We start from the raw sequence: 18,815 nt of genomic DNA on the forward strand, positions 1-18,815 counted from the left end.
AAGCATAATTAACAACAGCTGCCTACAAATATGGATTATTTTTTCCCCTGTCTGAAACTCAGTGGACATGTTCACCATCTCATTTGTATGCAGAGCTCTGATCTGCCAGGGACACCTGCCAGTCTCCAGCAACTTTCAGCAAAGATCAATCCATTTTCTAATTAGGGATAGGAGTTAGTGGCAGCTGAAATGACCAATTTAAATCCAGCAGGCACTAAACAATGACTTCTCAGGGTGCTGCCTGCCCCAGAGCCTTTCCTTTGTAATCTTCTCAGCCTCTACACTCTCCTGGATGATTTATGGTGTCTGGGGGCTCCTTGGCAGTACTTTCTGTGCTGATAAAGAGGAAAACCTTGACTGTATCTTAAATTGTCAACAAATGCTTTCAAATTTCCTAAGAGCTCTTGCATTTGTCCTTCATGTTTCCAGAGTTAAAAAAATGTTCCAGCCTGAAACTGCTCTTTCCTACAGAGTAATGCCCATGAACATCTCATTATTGAGCCCCATGAACTTTCCCCACAGTCAAAATGTGCTTAATTCCACTGGCCTCACCCCATAATTCCCAACCTCGTGGTGACAGCCCAATTAATTCTGCTGGCATCATTAATGAGGGGCTGATTATTCGAGAAACACACCTGGCAAGAGTGAGTTTCACAGGCTAAAAGAGATAGTACAACTTTAATAGAAGGAGACATCAAAAAGCATTTGCCCACAGCAAGGAATTCAACAATTGTGTTTAAATTTAATATAACAAGTAATAAAGAGTTGAGCTGGAGTCAAAGTCTGTCACTGGCTCTCCCACAATATTATTTATGGCTCTATATAGGCCCAGCTCTATGGCTTCAGCAGGCAAAAACCTTAATACCTTGTGACACAACTGGGCTGAGCCATCTAATATCACCCACAAATCCTTGAAAAACAAATACTCCTTCAAATAATTATGCTGTTCCAACATAATAACTTCCCAGGCAGTGATGGAATATCCCGTGTTAGGGAAGACCACTGAAAAGCTTTGTCTGTGTCCTGAGCTTCAAATCAAAGACCTTTAATATTAGGATCACACTCTGCACTGAATAAATATCAGGGAAATAAACTTGATGGAACAATATATTTTTCATGCTCTAAAATGAATTTTAAAAAGGACCTAGAACAGGAAACTACAAAGTCTTTAACCTCTAGGGGGAAAAAAATCAAATACCACCCAGGTCACTAATAATCTAATGTCAACTGTTTCCATAAAAAATGGGCAATGATAAATAATCAAAGCATTTAGTGGGAGCTGTGGGGATCTGGGTTATTCTCAGTTACTCTGTGTTATTCTCTGTGCATGTTGATTAGATTTTTAAAGAAAAGGAAATGTTTCTCCCTGTGGTTTTTAACCCACAGCATGAAATCTCTCACTTTATTTTCTAGATCCTTCCAGATCCTGACCTCTCTTAGCCTGGCTGCCACGGTATCTTCTTGAGAAGGAAAACACCTCAGAGGAGCCAATGCAAGGTGAACCTCTGGGCTGGAGAGGTTTAGGACACAAGGCAGGTCTGGCTGATCTACACTGTACAGAATTCCAGAATTCCAGACTCCTGCCTCCACGAGCTCCTGGCACTGAGCTGGCTCCTGCAGTGCCCTTCCACTCACACTCTCCTCTCATCACTGCTCACTGTTTGTATGGGCACAAAAGGTACAAGAAATGTTTATCCCACATAAATTATTTTAATTTCTTGCAGCAAACTACAGGGAAAGGGCCAGCCCCGAGCAGCCCACTCAGCAAACAAATGAATGTTAAAACTTGAACGATGTGTAGGCAGAGCTGTTTATTCCACTCTGCTTTACACCCCACTGCATCAATGCATTTATTACTCTCCTGCATCCATCTCATGCTGCCCAATCCTTCTTTATATTAAATGTAGAGCTCAGCACTGAGTTCTCTGTTCCAAGAGACACAAGATCACTTTTGCTGCACTTCATCACATGTGAGAGGAGACAAAACCTCTTGTCCTTTGGCCAGGCAGTCCAAACTCAGCATGAGGATAAAACCCCAGTGACAGACAACACACTCTGCATCCCAGGACTGAAGAATCAGTTTTTCTTGCCAAAAAAGTCTTCACTGAAACAAAACAAAAAGAAGAGGTGGTATTAGCTAACCTGAAATAGCAATTTTAAAGCAAGATTTCAGAAGAGCTGCTTTTATCATGATATAACCTATGGAAATTGTACCTGAAAATATGACAAGATTTCATGCCCTGGAATACTTTTTGCATCTTATTTCCATGAAGTGTCACATCCAAGGCCATCTACCTTCATTTTCTTGGGTGCAATACACTGTCCTAAAAAAAAAAAAAAAAAAAAAAAAAAAATTAAAAATCCCCTAGTGTTTCTCTTGGCTTTTCTGTCCTTGTGGCAAAGCAGAGCTGCAGCTGACCATGCGGTGTTTTTACCAAAGCCGGTGTCACAGCTGCGGACAGCCCTTTTAGCAGTGTTTTTGCAGTCCTCGTGGGGATTAAACACCGCCGCGCTCCCACATCCCTCCCGGCCCTTCGCAAACCGCCGGACACGCTCCAGCTCCTCAGAGTCCCTTCCAAACCCAGGGGAACTCCATGTGGGGCACAGCTGAGCCGGGCTGTGCAGCACAACGCCAATCCCATAAACCCGGCACTATTTCGGGCCCGGATTTTCCGCCTCGGCCGCGGCCGGCCCGGGCTCCGCTCCCCGCCCCGCTCCGCCCTCAGAGCCGGGGCCGCCCCTTCCCGCCCGGGGAAGCGGGGCCGGGGTAAGGAGCGAGGTCCAGAGGCTCAGAGGAGCAAAAGGCAGCTCTTAGAGCCCGTCCCTGAGGGCCGAGAGGAGCCAGGGAAGGGCAGAGCAGCTCCCGGAGCCCGTGAGGGGCGGGCACGGCCCTGGCTGGGGGAGTTACTGGGCACGGAGCTGTTCCAGGGCTGGAGCCGGGCTGGGAGAGCTGGGGGTGCTCACCTGGAGAGGAGAAGGCTCCAGGGAGAGCTCAGAGCCCCTGCCAGGGCCTGAGGGGCTCCAGGAGAGCTGGAGAGGGACTGGGGACAGGGCATGGAGGGACAGGACACAGGGAATGGCTCCTACTGCCAGAGGGCAGGGATGGATGGGATATTGGGAATTAGGAATTGTTCCCTGGGAGGGTGGGCAGGCCCTGGCACAGGGTGCCCAGAGCAGCTGTGGCTGCCCCTGGATCCCTGGCAGTGCCCAAGGCCAGGTTGGACACTGGGGCTTGGAGCAGCCTGGGACAGTGAAAGGTGTCCCTGCCATGGCAGGGGTAGCACTGGGTGGGCTCTGAGGTCCCTCCCAACCCAAACCAATCAATGATTTTATGGGATCCTGACCATGTGCCCACTACAGCACTGAGCTCCATTGTTCCCTCAGCCTTTCACCCACGTGGATTTCTTCACGTGGTGCCAGGCCCATGAACACTATCTCATCTAACCATACTCTCTTTCTCCATTTCAACTCATTCCCCCTTGTTCCATCACTACCTGCTGTTGTAATTAGTCTTACCTTTTCTTTCCTACAAGTTCCTTTTAGATGCTAGAAAGGGGGAAATTTGCATTTAATTTTTTTAAATGAAGAGTTTTATCCAAGCATTACTGTAATCCATTACAGATTTGAAAAGAATGCTGCTCAGATTTCACAGCTAATGTTCAGTTATAGTTGGTACTGTACATTTACTCTGTGGATCTGAGCGTGTGCTGCTCTAATCTCTGCTTTGGCCTGATCACGACTGAGTTGTGATTTTACCCACCTGTTGTGGTGGTTAAATCTGGTGTAATGTGACTGTAACATCCCAATGTACTTCCCATGTTGCTCTAAGTAATCCTGTGAAACTGACCTTGTTTTTATTTTTATTTGCAGTGCTGTCCCATGGCAGATGCCCCAGCAGAGAGCTCCAGCAGCCACGGGAAGGGGCTGGGGTTGAGCCACAGTCACAGCAGCTCTGCCTTAGACTATTCAGGGGACGCCTTTGAGTCCTTCAGCGAAGAGCAGGAGAATGAAGCACCTGGATCCTGGTGTTCCACAGAGGATTTGGAGAGGGCAGCTGTGTCAGAGGCTTTGGAAAGCTCATCATCACTGGCAGGCCAAAGTCCTTCAGGTATGCAGAGCTCTCCTTGCTTGAGGCCTGCCTTCCACAGCTTCAGTCAGTGCAGTGGGGACTTGAATCAGTAAAAATAAACGTGTGAAAATTGCATGCAGTGTTCTTGCTGTGCAAAGTGCCCACCAGATCCCTGCTTCAGACAGCTCCATGGGAAGGTCTTGGCCATGGAAATCCTTCCTTAGTAATCTTGTGATGCTGAAATTGTGTTGACACCTTAAAAAACAATTCTCCAAGCTACTTTTTACCATGTATGAAAAGTAGCTTGTTTTGTCACTACCTGCTGTTGTAAACAGTCTTACCTTTTCTTCCCTGTAAGTTCCTTTTAGATACTAGAAAGGGAGAAATTTGCATTTAATTTTTTAATGAAGAATTTTATCCAAGCTTTACTGTTACCCTACTTTTTTTACCGTGTATGAAAAGTAGCTGGGCAATAAACCAATTTTTCCATGGGATAGTTCCATGATTTGAAATACTGAAGAGGGCTGGGTAGGACCTTAAAGCTGCAGCAGATGAGGGATAAAGCAGAAGCTGAAATCTGTGCCTCATCTGTGTATTGCTGTGGCCGAGGGTTTCTCCTCCCTAGCAGGGAGAACTGGCACATTCAAGTGGAGGATTATTTGCCTCCCACTTTGCTTTCCTCACAATGTGTGTTCAAAGTTGCCTTTTTTTCTTGCAGAGGAGGAGTTTGAAGCAGTGGATCCTGCAGCTGTGGAAAGAGCTGCCATAGGAAAATGGATTGATGCCATGGGAAAATGGATTGATCTGAAAAATAAAGACACTGGGATTAGGCCAGACAAATCTGCCATCAGAACTCCTGCTGGTGAGTTGGGTAACTTCAGCAGAGGCTGTAATTGTTTCTTTTGGAAGGAGATGTAAACTTGACTTAAATTTTATACACAGGCTATTAAATTAAGCCAGCTAATTAGCCTGGCTTAATTAGCCAAATAATTAAGTACAAAGTTTCTCTTTTATGCTTTCTTGGAGAGCAGTTTGTCTCCCATATCACAATGGCTTTGATGCTCCCCCCATGTAGTGACATTATCCTGGTGATGCATTACCACAAAACCTGGAAAAGTACATTTTAAAATGTCCCCACGTTTGACATTTAATTGTTTAATTTAATTCAGGCTTTTTCTCTCCAGCTGTAGAGGTACTAGGAAATTCAGGCATTTTTCCCTCCAAAATAAACATGACTTCAGAATTTATTGTGTGAAATGGGTTTTCCCCCTTGTTCATCAACAGTATTGATAACTGAATTATTTGTTTGCCCTGTTTTAGTTCCTTTCCCAAGCTGAGGGAGGCAGTAGGGCACCAATTTTGGCAGGAACAATGGAGCAGCTTTACCCAAATAATGATGGAGTGTAGGGAGGAGGAGGAGGAAGGAAAGGAGGAAGGAAGGATCCATTTCCATGTACTGGTTATGCAAGGAACTGTGAGAGCAGATGGTGGGATGCAAGCCCTGCTAAAGTCTGTCAAAAAGTGGGTCAGAGATGCTATTTTTAATTAAGAAAAAAGAGCAAGAAAGCTGTAACTGAGCAAAAAATAATGGGAGCAGACAGGGAATCTTCCTCAATCTACATGGTGATGGGAAGTGAGCAGACTCGGAGTTTTGTAGGTCACTGTAGGACAGTCATCCTCCTGCCTGGGTGCTTCATGGCATGGGATTTGTGTACCAGCATCCTCAAAGCATCCAACTGCCCTAAAAAAGCAGCTCCTCAGGTCACCTCCAGGCTGGTGTGAATTGCAGAGCTCCTTCCCACAGTGGCAGTGCTGGGGTTCCTGACTCATCTCCTGCATTCCTGTGTTCCTGCACTCGAGGGAAGGCATGAGTGTGCAGCAGCTCATCTGCAGCAGGGAGGCTTCTCCTTGCCTGCTCCCCCAAGAGACTCTTCCTAAAATACATCAGTGTCCTGTGACAGATTCCTGGAGACAGTGAGGGGGACCTGAGGAGTTCAGAAGCACTGAAGGAAGGATGAACCACAGCTGAAGGTTGAGGATGTTGAAAGTTGCACTCAAAGGATTTTATTCATAGAACCACTTGCAGATCCCTGTAGTTCTGCAGCAGGGAATGCTTTGCCTTTGGCTGGTGGGTGCTGATGGCAGGGAGAGTCAGAGTGGTCACTGAGGCTGGGGCAGCAAGTCCTGTTCCACAATCTTGAGCTGATGGATGCAGAGCTGGCTTGCCTTTGCTTGTCCTGTCACTTGTCCCTGTGGCAGCCTCAGGTACATTGGTGCTTCCAGTGATCCATATGAAGAGCACAAAATATGGTTCATACTTTTCTTTGATGCAAACACAGTACCCAGCCATGTTATCCCCAAATCAATCATAATTAGCCATGCACTGCCTTTTTTTATTGCAGAATGTTACCATAAAAAAAATAAGCACAGCAACTTTTGTCTTCTGATACCTAGAAATGCTTCTCTTGGACTTAATCCTTCAGCACTTGCTAGCCCCCAACTCTTGTATTGTTTTAGCAGCTTGGAGATGTTTTTTTAATGCAGCAGATGAGCTCACCTGGAAGTGGATTGCTGCACAGTGAGTCCCCTCAGCACACTCAGCTCAGTGAATTGTGTGCACTGAGCACACAGGGTACTCTGAATTAGGAGTTGTTTTATTGCCTCAAGACTTTCCTTCTCATCTTACTACTAAACTACTAATAAGGTTAAATGTGATGGAGAGAGCAAAGGGTTCTGGTTTGCCTGTGGGAGCACTCTGGAATGTCATTTTTATTTTTCATGGTTTTCTTTGTGGGCTGAAAGAAGAAAAACACGCTGGCCTCAGGAGAGGTGAGAAATTTTCATCAGAGGTGTCTTTGTCCCTCCACCCCAGTGTGTTAGCATGAGCTGTTATTAGGCAAATGCATCACAACACGACTGTAAATTCTCAGTTCCACAGAGATTGCTCCATGTTAGTCATCTTTAAAATGTACTCGGGAAAAGGCAATTCTTCAGCTTAGATGTGGCTCTTTAACCCCCTGGCTGGTGCTGTGCTCACAAGTTGCGTCTCACTTTTGTAATGTGTCTCCATGAATTGCTTTGCAGTTTTTTTCTGCACTGTTGCCACTGCACTGTTCCTGTAATTGTTCCCTGGGAAGGTGGGGATGCCCTGGCAGAGGTTGCCCAGAGAAGCTGGAGCTGCCTTATCCCTTGGAGTGTCCAAGGCCAGGTTGAACAGGGTTTGGAACACCCTGGGACAGTGGGATGTGTCCCAGGTTGTCATCGGATGGGCTTTAAGGTCCTTCCAACCCAGGTTGTTGTGTGACTCTGGGATGATTCACTGTGCTGGAGGAGTTTTACTCACTTTAAATTCCTATTTGTGATGAACAGCCTGGTATTTCAGCCTGTTTCTCTCAGGTCTGTGTTACCTGCAGTGGTCTTTGTCATGTTCTTTGCTGGTCAGGCTGTCAGCATGTTCATCTGAAACTGTAAAATCAATCTAGGTCATTATGAAGATGCTATTTGGAGCTGCAGAGGTAAAACCTTACTGAAGAGCAGTTACTGATTATTGCTTTTCACAGTTATCTATTTTTAGTTTTTGCCTTCTTTAAAATAGAATATTAGTAGGGAATAATAACAACAAAATGCCTGCCAATTTTCCTATTAAATCAAAGTTAGACATCAAAGGAAAAGCAAACTCATAAAGATTTTCTTCTACTCCCTCCTCGTGGATTTCAAATGTCACTCTTAAGGCTGGAGTAAAAACCTACACAGGTCACTGAAAAACCCTACAAAACCCACATAGGTCACTGGGTTCCCCCCCCGCCCCCAGCAGGGTTTGGGATGCAGACATGAGGATTAGCTTGTCTCTCCTGGGCTGCTGGAATCACAGCAGCTTCCTGGTGCACTTTGTGGGGCTTTGCTGCCCAAACATTCCACATTCTGTGACCTTCCTGCTGGGTGAGATGGGGCTGGCATTAATGCTGTGCTGGTGTCACTTGGGCTGCTCTTGTCACCTGCTCTGCCTTGCTCCTCTGCAGTGAAGAGAGGGAGCACTGGATTTGGAGCAACCAAATATGAGGAAAATGTCCTTGTGGAGCAGTCATTGGCACTGGCAGGGATTCTCTGCACTGATCTCAGATCTGCCACCACAGCTGGAGAAGGAGCATTGCAGCAGGTCTGGATCACACATGGAAAAGAGGGAGTCTGCGAGAGACATGCAGTAAACCCAACCCCAAAGCAAGAGCTGAGATCCCCTGGGCAGGTGAACCTCCTACACCTGGGGGAGATCTGAATGTGTAAATACTTCAGTTAAAAGACAAACTTTTCTCATAGTTTTTTGGGTTTATTTCAGAAAAAATCTAGTCCTTGATTATATTCTTTCTGAAATTCCTGTTAAGCAGGAGTTAACATGAACAAGTAGCTCCAGCACTGAGTTGTGCAGTGAGGTTTAAAAATTGCTGTTCCCTTTGCCAGTGTTTCTTCTGAAATCTGGAGGTGCAGATGAGCAGATGGGTGGGTGTGTGGCAGCACAGGATTTATGCATTATTAGAAACCAATTCTTAATAAAATTGCACTTGTGGATGTCAGAAGAACCTTAAGTGAGTTATTCAGGCTGGTATTAAACTGTCACTAAATGCTCAGTGGACCTGATGTATTTGTTTTATTTCTCCCTTTGAGTACTCAAATGCTTTTGTTCTGGGTGTTTTCCCCCCTCACAATGATAACCTTTTAATATTTTTATTCATTCTATGTTCAGCATAAATGAACCTGCCAGGAATATTTTATTAGTGTGATTAAACCCAGTAGTGGCACATGATTTCCACTTTTTTACATGATTCTTGTAAGGAAAATCACCTGATGACTGAAATGGTGGTTTCCACTCAGATATTTATGATGCTCCCTCAGAATTTTTTAAAATTAAGTTTCATTTTAAGGTGTTGCTAATTCTTATTTATGTGTCTATAAATTGTCACCATGTCTTTCCTTTTAATAATTTTTATACCTCGTCTTCTTAGGAGGAGTAATTGCTCTGTGATGCTCAAATCTGAACTTAAACATATTTTCCATGTTCCAAGCTACAAAATTCCTGCTTTGTTTAATTTTAATTATGGATTCCCTTCTCCTTTATAAACACTGGATTTCTGAGGAGAAATCCCAGGGAATTTAGGGGAAGTTTTATATTCCCATTGTTCAGTATTTTGAGGATTTGTGTTGTGGGACTGGAATGCCAAGTGCCTGTCTGGAAATTGAATTTAATCTGAAAAAACAGAATGTGGAAGGGTTGTTCAAATGATACAATCCACCTCCCAGCAGGAATTTGGGTGTGAATCCTTGGAGTTAAACTGGCCACACTTTGGAGTCACCACCTGCCTGACTTTGGGGGAAATCTGGGCATGGAAACCTGCAGAGCTGTGGTGTCTCCACCCCACCAGCCCCATGCCATGCTGATGTCCATATACTGCACTGATTGTGCTCTAAGCCTCTGGAAAATCTCCCCAAAAGCCCTGAATGAAGTTGTAAATCCATCCTAACCCGCCCAGCTGAAGTCTAATCTCATTTTTATTTATTTTTATGTGCTACTGGGAAGGATAAGAGAAGATGAAAGAGCGAATGATATTTTTGAAATAAGATCTTATAAAGAATTTAGGAAATGATTGTTGAAGCTTTCGACAAGAAGTGTTTTCTAATTGCATTTCCTCCAAAAAAAAATGCCTTTCTGTAGTTTGTAGAATTTATTGGAGGTGTTTCCAGAGTGACTTCAGTGGACACTGCCTCTAATTTTTCTTACAAATTGCTCCTTAGAGTTATTGATGAAGAGCTCTCTTGATATATTAATTAATTTGGGTTTAGCAAGTTGCAGTTTCTGGTAGTAAGGTGCTAAATCTGTATTATTGACAGCCAGTTTATTTAATGTCATAATATTTAACTGCTTGCTTTGCTAATCTATTTATCCTGTGCCATTAACCTTTTGTCTTTTTCTTTCCTCCTATCTTTGGAGCCTGTTTTAAAGCCATTTATTGTGCAGGTTCCTACAGCTCCCATCCCCATTTGTGTTTAAACTCTGATTTTGAAGCCTGTTTTAGAGCCATTTATTGTGCAAGTTCCTACGGTTCCCATGCACATTTGTGTTTAAACTCTGATTTTAGAGCCATTTATTGTGCAGGTTCCTACAGCTCCCATGCACATTTGTGTTTAAATTCTGATTTTGGAGCCTGTTTTAGAACCATTTATTGTGAGAGTTCCTACAGCTCCCATCCCCATTTGTGTTTAAATTGTGATGTTAGAACCATTTATTGTGCAAGTTCCTGCAGCTCCTGTCCCCATTTGTGTTCAAATTCTGATTTTGGAGCCTGTTTTAGAACCATTTGTTGTGCAAGTTCCTACATCTCCCGTGCACATTTGTGTTTAAATTCTGATTTTGGAGCCATTTATTGTGCAGGTTCCTACAGCTCCCATCCCCATTTGTGTTTAAACTCTGATTTTAGAGCCATTTATTGTGCAGGTTCTTACATCTCCCATCCCCATTTGTGTTTAAATTTTGATTTTAGAGCCATTTATTGTGCAGGTTCCTACAGCTCCCATGCACATTTGTGTTTAAACTCTGATTTCAGAGCCATTTATTGTGCAGGTTCCATCCCCATTGGTGTTTAATTGTGCTCTGCTGTTGCTGCAGGCAGGGCCTGACCCTGGGTTTGGGTTTTCCTTGGCTAACCTGAGGTGACACCGATCAAGAGCAGCAATTCCTCTTTCCCAGAGGCAGCCATTGACGCTCTTGCCCTGTTGCTTTGTGCCTGGCAGCAGTTGCTGAGCTATCCCATGGAGAGCTGGCTGCTCTCAGCTCTTTCTGCAGCAGGAGGATCAGCAGCATGCAGCAGGAGCAGGCAGGGAAGGGCAGGAAGCTGCAGTGGGGAGGCCCAGCAAGGCACACTGAGACACCAGATTCCTGTGCTGTTCCTGCCCAGCTGATGAACAGGATCCTGCTGGAAAACACCAGGGAGGCTGTGAAACAGGTACTGGGGGAGAGAAGGGGAGATTTTCCCTAAATTCTGTGAGAACCACTGGAGAAAGAGCCATAAGAACAGGATCAAGTCAGGCAGACCTTACTGATGCCAGGCTTAGGCCTCTGGAAGAGGTTTTGGATAGACAACTCAAGATTTATCCTTCTCCTTTCTCAGACATCAGTGTAGAACTGTTGGTATCAAATAATCACCATAAAATGTTGTCTGCTGATAAAATCCTGATCTGTGTGATTGAGCAAGGCTGGAGTCATCATTTATTTTACAAAAAGCCCTGGATCAGCTGAAGGAAAAAGCCTTTTTCTCTGATTATGTTTGCCCCAATTATTTATCAAATTATTTTGCATATTATTTGTTGTGAAGTCTTTGTGACTCCAGGATTAGAAGAATTCCAAATACAAAACCTCCCTGTGCTCCCAGCTTTCTTAGGTATTAGATAATATTGATAAAAGCAATTCCAATAAAATATTGCTGACCTCAGTCCCTGCTTAAGAAGCCTCTGTCTCATCTTTAGCCAATTCAAATATCTTTTTTTTGTCACCAGCCCAGTGGGTTTTTCCCACCACAGGATGGGTTTTATTCCCCAGCTCCTCCCCTCAGCCCTGCGCCTAAAAATAACACTTGAAAGTCAGTTCTGGTGTGATAATTTCAGACTTCCTGTCTTTTAAAACAATTTTGACATTTCAGCCATCTGCTTTTTAGATTTCTATTAATGTTAACCCACCTTGCAAATTTAATGGATTTTTTTATTTCCTTTTTATTTGTCTTACATTGTGGGAATGCATTCCCTGAGAAAAGTAATTTCATCTGCTCTTCTGCTTGGTTTTATCTGTAGCTCCACACAACAACATTTTTATCCAGAGAAGTCAGGGAAAAGGGGACAGAGAGGCCTGGGATGGCACTTCCTTGGGTTGATTCCCCTGCTTTTGTAGCAATTTAATGTGTTTATGGAGCCAGATGGAATCTGAGTCAATTAGATCGGATAAAACCATTGATATTTCATAAAAGCACCAACCCTGGGATTTGTGTAATGCTGTTAAATAAGCTTAAGATTTCATGGTGGATAAACTGACCTAGGAATCACTGAGTAGCACTGATTCTCTTACAGTCAGAACTGCAGAGTCTGGGTTGGATTCTGGCTCAGAGCTGCATGTTTGAACTAATGGCTCCAGAGTTTATTTGCATCTTAATTTATTTATAAAATGTATATATGTATAATTTGTAATTATAACCCCTCTGGCTGCTGCTTAAGGCCTTACACACAGTCAGCATAGGAACAGTTATAGATTATTGAATTGTGACTCAGAATTATTTTACCACTGCCTAAAAAGCCAATTTTTGTCTTTAGACAGTACCTCTGTGTATTTTTATTAATTGTTCTCAAAGTTGCCAGGCCAGACATTGCTCATGGCATCAAAGTTTCCTCTTCCAGGTGACAGAAGCTGAAATCCATGAGACTTCAACCTGTCCTGACTGCCAGCAGAAGGAGGCAGAGCTGGCCAAGGTTGCCTTTCTCAGGCAAAAAAAGACTCTGCTGGAAGGTGCTTTAATCCAAGAGAAATTGGAAGAAAAGTTTTACTCCAGGGTAAGCAAATATTGTTGAAAAAAAAAGTATGCTATATTTTATAGGTGCTGTAATGAAAGAATCTGTAATTCAGATTCTCCCTGATTTATGGCTGTGAGATATGTGCAAACAAAAATAGAATTTGGGTCCATTTCATTAATAAAATGCTTGGGACCAACGTTCTCCTCAAGTCATTTGAGGAGATTTATGCCTGATTTATGGAAGCTGAAGGTCATTGCCAGGATGTCCTAGAATTTGGGTCCCTTTTGATTATGTCTCTCCAGTTTGTTTTCTTCTGGGCTGTCCAAGCTGAAATGGCAAACTAAATGATGTGATAGGAGGGAACTGCCCATACTGGGCTTCCTTGCTCATCCTTTGCCATGGGAGTCTTGGAATGTGCAAGGATTCCACATCTGCAGTGTGTGATGGAGGCTGAGAGGGATACTCTGAGATTGCTTCTTGGAATTCCTGTCTCTGTGCCAGTGTCCCAAAGATGGAAGCTTTCTTGGTAGCAAGTGCCTCTGGAGCAGCTGGGGGAGCAGTGAAATATGCAGAATTCCCTGTGTCTCCTGTGGCTGTTCTTCAGGAGGGTCTTCCTGAAGGAAGAGCTCTTCTCTCCCTCCTTGGGAAGGGGTAGACTGAAGGCAGGAGCCTTCCTGCAGCTCCCAGGTCTCTTCCCCTGTTGATGAGCAGGCTGGGAGTTTGTGCTGTACCACACAGTTCTTTCTTCCCTAATAATTCCAGTCTCCAGAATTTTGACTCTTCCTCACTCCATACCTGAGATTGGAGAGCTTCAGTCTCAGGTGAGGCTTCACTTTTTCCCACTTTCCCCCTCTGCTTCCCTGCAAGGCCAGCTGCTTTTCCCTTCCTCCTTAGGGAAGAATCCTGTTTTTTTGGGCCATGCTGTTGGGCAGAGTTTTTAAACAGAATTCTTTCAAACCCACCATATTGTGGGTTGTGGAGTTGGAGGAGTGCTGCCCACCTGCCTGGGCTTGAGGGACTGGGTGTGTGCTCCAGGCCATGAGCAATGTCAGGAATACAATCCTGAATAATTCCATGTTTCCTTTCTGTTTCAGGACATGCTCTCACTTCTAGGAGAAGCACTCAGAAGCTTTCCCAAACCTTCAGTGGATCCCAGGGATTTGTGGCAAAGGCTGAAGGGTCAGGAGTGGAAAGACTGAATGAGCCATAACTCCAGTGGGTGAAGAACTGGAGAGAGCCTCCTGTGGGCAGTCAGCTCCAGAATTCCAATGATTTTGGATCTGAGCTGCTCTGGCAGTGATGGATTGGCTGCTGCTTTAATATTCCTGCAGGTGGAACCAGATCTGCCTGGCTGGAGTGTGAGTCAACCCTTCCTCCTTCCCCAGTGCAAATGTTGCAATATATTGTAATCTGTCTTCATAGGTTTCTCAAATTCCAGAAGCCAACAGTTTCCATTATTAATCTGGCCAGCCAGAAGTATTGTTTTTTGTGGGATTGCTGTGGGATTGCAGAGCAGCTCCCAGCTGCTGCCATCCATAAGGAAAATAAATGATTCCGTTTGCCAGGGCAGGGAGGTGTAATTACTGCATTTCAGCTCAGGCTTTGCCCACTGCCACATGGTAAATTGAAAGTGAGCCCCAGGTGGAGGACAAAAAGCAAAGTTAACTATAAAAAGCAGTAGAATGAAATGCAGTATTTATAGAAGGGAAATAATGAGGTTGTAACAGAAATTAATCAGCAGGACTGGGGATGCCAATGGCTTGAGAAATGATAATAAATTAATCATGGAATCTATATAGGATAGAGAGAAAAAATCAACAGATTAAAACTGGGATAAGAATTGCAAGAAAATATTTTGGAATTTGTTGTAATTTTTCAAGATGATGAAGTCACCGTTATTCAAAGATTGGATCTGGGGTTCAGTACACATCCAAATAAAATGGAATTGTGCTGGGAATCTTTGGGTAAGACAATGAAATCATCCTCACTGTGGCCTCCAAAGCCCAGTGCTGCTCTGTGGGCACCTCTGCAGCCCTTTGTGGTCAAGGCTGACAGCAGGGGCTCAGCCCCTTGCTCCAGCCATGGCCTGAATCTCCTCAGCCTCCCATTTCCTGATTTCTCTGCATTCCCATCTCTGTGGAAGTCTTGGAGGGATATCCCTATCTATGAACCCACACTGTATTTTTGTGCCAAAGCAGAGAGAATTAAATCCCCCTGTTGCATTTTCTTCCCCCATTTTGGGACAAGAGCCCTCACTGCTGAAGTGGGGTTTGTGTTTCATGGAGTTGTTTCCCTCCCCATGCTCTGTGTTGTTTATCAGAGTCCTTGAGGGCTGTTTAGCTTCTTGTTCTCACTTCTCACAAACCAATGGAAAACCTGGTGGGAAATGCTGGGATATAAACAGAAGTATTAGCCAAGGTCTGCCTTCTGCTGCTTAAAAATCTGCTCTGAGTGATTTCCCTGGGAGTGGATCCTGAGTAGGTCAAGCACCAGGTGGGAGCCCAGCCCAGCCCTGAGTGACTCAGAGCTGCTTGTCCCTGCAAACAGCTTTAACTGTCCATCAAAAATATTCCCCCAAAAGCATCCCCTTTTGAATTGTCCCTGCAGAGCACCTGGGTAATGAATAAACTCTGCTTGTTCCTTCCTGTTGCTCTGGAATCCTTAGAGATGTTTAAGTCCCTTAAATCTCCTGCCTTCCAATCTCTTTATGGATGCCCCACCTCTGTTCCTTACTTGTTTTGGTCTGCACTCCCTGGTTCTCTGAGCCTTTGGAAGTCTGCAAACGCTGGGAAAGGCACCCAGAATTTCAGGTGGAGCCTTAGAAGGGCTGTCAGGTGTACAGGAGGTGATCAGGAACGGAATCCTTTGAAAATGTCATTTTGTAGCACAGATTTCAGCCCTTGCAGACCCACAAAAAGTGACTTCCATGCACATGTTGATATTTCTGTTTTCAGAACATAGACGCTTTCTAGAGCTACTGAAATTTCTTTGCAGCTGCTGTCATGGCTTTCTGTAAATCCTGAACTGTGAGTTATTTGGGTTATGTGTCTGACAGTATTTGTCTGTGGAAAAGCAGCCTGCTCACACACCGTGCCTGCACAGTTCTTGTTTGTTTGCATAAATGTTACAAACAGAACTCAGGTAACTCCTCAGGAAAATCAAAGCAGATTTTGCTGATGGCTGTTGGATGCATTTTCCTGCTGCTCACTACAGTTGTTTCATTCTTTTTATCAGCAATGACTCTGAGTGTTTTCTTTAGCAGCTCTTAGAGATATGCAATGGAATGAATGATCCGAGCCCCTAAATAATTTATTTCCTAATCCTGCACTTTTTGAGGCTGGAGATCCAAAACTCTGCCAGGGAGGATGTGGGAAAGAGGGTGTATGATGTATCTTCCTTTTTCCCTTTCCAGGAGCTCCTCCCTCCAGCAGCAGATTTTTCTTTTGATCCAAAGAAACCTCAAAACTCTGGTCAATGAATATTGACTCATCTGCTGCCTGGTTTGTGCTTGCTGGGGCATAAAAGGAGCAGGGTGGCTCAAGAGGGATTCCTTGGGAAAAGCAGCTGTGGCTGTGAAACAAATCAATCTGCCTCTTCAAAGTGCTCTGCAGCTTTGCCTTTGTGGTTTTCATGCCACCCAGAGTTGGATGATTTAATCTTCTGGATGATTGCTGATGTGGGGTTCATTGCTCTGAGCTCTGTGGTAACAGAGAAGGTTTCTCCCATCTCAGTTGTTTCATGCTCTGTGTATGCTGATATCCACTTTTGGGGTGTTGGATTTTAGAACTGACCCTTTGGAGAAACTTACATTCCTCACATTATCATTACAGCTTCCCATGGGCTGGAGCACTGTAACTTTCCCTTTCATTTGCTCCAGCTTTATGAAAAACCACCCTGCACTCCAGGCTCCCTCATTCCTTGTCTCCTTTCCAGCCCTCTCTTCAGCTCTGGGAGTTTGTATCTCTAGGAAAAACTTCCATCTCAGTCCCAGCAGGCTGCTAGCCCAGCTCTGAGTGGGAATGAAGTTTCAGTGTCATTAAGTCCCTGGATATGAGCTGGCAACAGAGCTGAACATTCACAAACGGCCTGTTCTGGTGGCAGGCCCTGCCCATGGCAGGGGTGGCACTGGATGAGCTTTAAGGTCCCTTCCAAGTCAAACCATTCCACAATTCTGGGATATTCGAGTTTGGATTTCCAGCTATTGAGGAAATCCTTTGTGGTCCCACTGGTCCAGTGTAGGATCACAGAAAAGTCTGAGTTGGAAGAGACCTTCCAAAGGCCCCCTAACCTCCCCTGCCATAGCAGGGACACCTTCCAATATCCCAGGATGATCCAACCTGGCCTTAGACACTTTCAGGGATCCAGGGGCAGCCACAGCTTCTCTGGGAATTCTATTCCAGGGCCTGCCTACCCTCAGTGTAAAAACCTTCTTGTATCTGGTCTAAACCAACCCTCCTGCAGGTAAAACCATTCTCCCTTGTCCTGAGGACACAGGGCCTGCTGAGAGCCGTGCCCCATCTCTCCTGCAGGCCCAGGTACAGGAATGTTTCCCTGGAGCCTTCCCTTCTCCAGCTGAACACTCCCAACACTTGGGTTCTCCTCAGGGGAGAGGGGCTCCAGCCCTCAGAGCACCTTTGTGGCCTCATTCCATTAATCCTGAGCCTTTTCTCTGAAGTTACAGGAAAATATGAAATGCTCTAGGCCCCTCAGTGCCTCCGCAGAAATTCCCCTCTTGGGGTTGGGGTGTGGTGAGACTTGGGTATTTTTTTAGTTCTGTTTTTTACCACGGCCAGTTTGATGAGGTTCCAAGAAAAGGAGCTGAACTCATTTCTTCGTATTGGGAACTTGACAAAAGTTTTCAGCTGGTGGCACCAAGGATGAGAGCTGGTATTCCCTGAGTGCAGTTGCCCCAAACCATCCATGTATCCTCCAGCAAGAGCTGCAGTGCTCCCAGCTCTGCATCCTTCAAGCATTTTCCAATCTCCTTGCATTCCTCAAGCTGTGTTTTTATTACCACTGGACGTGATTTTCAGAGAGTGACTTGATTGTGCCCCAGAGGGAGGCACTGGGTGTATGCAGATCAGCCCTGCCTGCCCTGGGGCTGCTTTCCTGACTGCTCTGCCTTTAAATGATGGCAAAACAGATATTAATCCTATCAACGACACATTTGCATTGTTTTCATGCAACTATTTGTCCTTTTTTTTTCTCCACAACTGATTTTGAAGATCTTTGGCAGCACTGACAACACCAGGGTGTGGATGGGAGATGAGGGGGAGTGGATTCCTTCTGTCAGGGTCCTCCATCTTCCAGATTACCCAAATAATTGATCCGGGTACTTAAAAAAAAACCCAAACATTTTCCAGCTTCTGGGCATGGATATTCACTGCTTATTTATTCATTTATTTATTCTGTAATAAAATAGTACTGCTTTCACAGACTAGGCTGTATGATCCATAAATACCCTTGTAAAATAGATTTGTAGCATGTAACAGAATCCTTTAGAATATTCTGTGAAAATACTTTTTTTTTGTTGTTGTTGTTGATAGTAGTTTCAGAACATTTACATCCTTCATCCTGACATTTTGAAATAGAACATTTTTTTTCCTACAGAGGTAAGTTTACAGCATCATCACAGTATTATAGCTTGTTTAAAAATACATACAGCAGTACTGGTAATTGCAAGCAAGCTGTAGACTTGAGCAGGGGGCTGGTGGCAACTTCACATGGTTTCTACTTTATAAAACAATGACATTTATTAATATTACATCCATCACTTGGTTAGAAAAGATGACTTAGATGTGCTACTCACAAGACATCTGTCATTTCTCTGTGACATCACAGGCCAGGCTGTGGAAATAGAAACACTCCGTGGTACGGGTGGTGTTTAAAAAGGATTTGATGCCTAATTAAAGAAAGGAGTTTAGGCTGTCTCTTCCCTTAGGAATTTGAGTTCCATTGACACTGGATGTCCTTAATCCACTTGTGGGAATGCCACAAGCAGCTCTCAGCGCAGCCCTGGTGTGAAGGAAGCACTGAAATGTCACTGAAATATGGGCCCAGGAGCAGCCTGGCAGCACCAGCTGGGACCCACTCACTGCAGCACCTGCAGTCCTACTGGGACCAGTGCAGCACAACTGCCCTGCTTTGGACCAGCTGAGCTGCTTGGGATACCCAAAATCTGCCTCTTCACCTTCCAGGGGGT

General features: G+C 44.6%; 1 protein-coding gene and 1 long non-coding RNA gene across 3 annotated transcripts; one reads left to right on the forward strand and one right to left on the reverse strand.

Moving 5' to 3' along the window:
* Nucleotides 1-649: 649 nt before the first annotated feature.
* On the reverse strand, nt 650-2,902 carry LOC128814461 (uncharacterized). Its single transcript, XR_008439385.1, has 3 exons — nt 2,436-2,902; nt 2,215-2,324; nt 650-2,104 (listed from the first exon to the last, which is right to left on the reverse strand). It is a non-coding gene; the product is annotated as an uncharacterized LOC128814461 (long non-coding RNA).
* On the forward strand, nt 2,706-18,050 carry C14H8orf48 (chromosome 14 C8orf48 homolog). 2 transcript variants are annotated; one of them, XM_053990312.1, is made up of 6 exons: nt 2,706-2,767; nt 3,871-4,108; nt 4,788-4,931; nt 10,850-11,061; nt 12,500-12,652; nt 13,708-18,050. In XM_053990312.1, the coding sequence occupies exons 2-6, from the start codon at nt 3,880-3,882 to the stop codon at nt 13,810-13,812; spliced, it is 843 nt and encodes a 280-aa protein (XP_053846287.1). In that variant the 5' UTR covers nt 2,706-2,767; nt 3,871-3,879; the 3' UTR covers nt 13,813-18,050. The 2 variants fall into 2 exon arrangements, with proteins under 2 accessions (XP_053846287.1, XP_053846288.1); XM_053990313.1 differs by having other exon boundaries at nt 10,853-11,061.
* The last annotated feature ends 765 nt before the right edge of the window (nt 18,051-18,815 follow it).

This window comes from Vidua macroura, chromosome 14, assembly GCF_024509145.1.
Source record: "Vidua macroura isolate BioBank_ID:100142 chromosome 14, ASM2450914v1, whole genome shotgun sequence".
Taxonomy (NCBI): domain Eukaryota; kingdom Metazoa; phylum Chordata; class Aves; order Passeriformes; family Viduidae; genus Vidua; species Vidua macroura.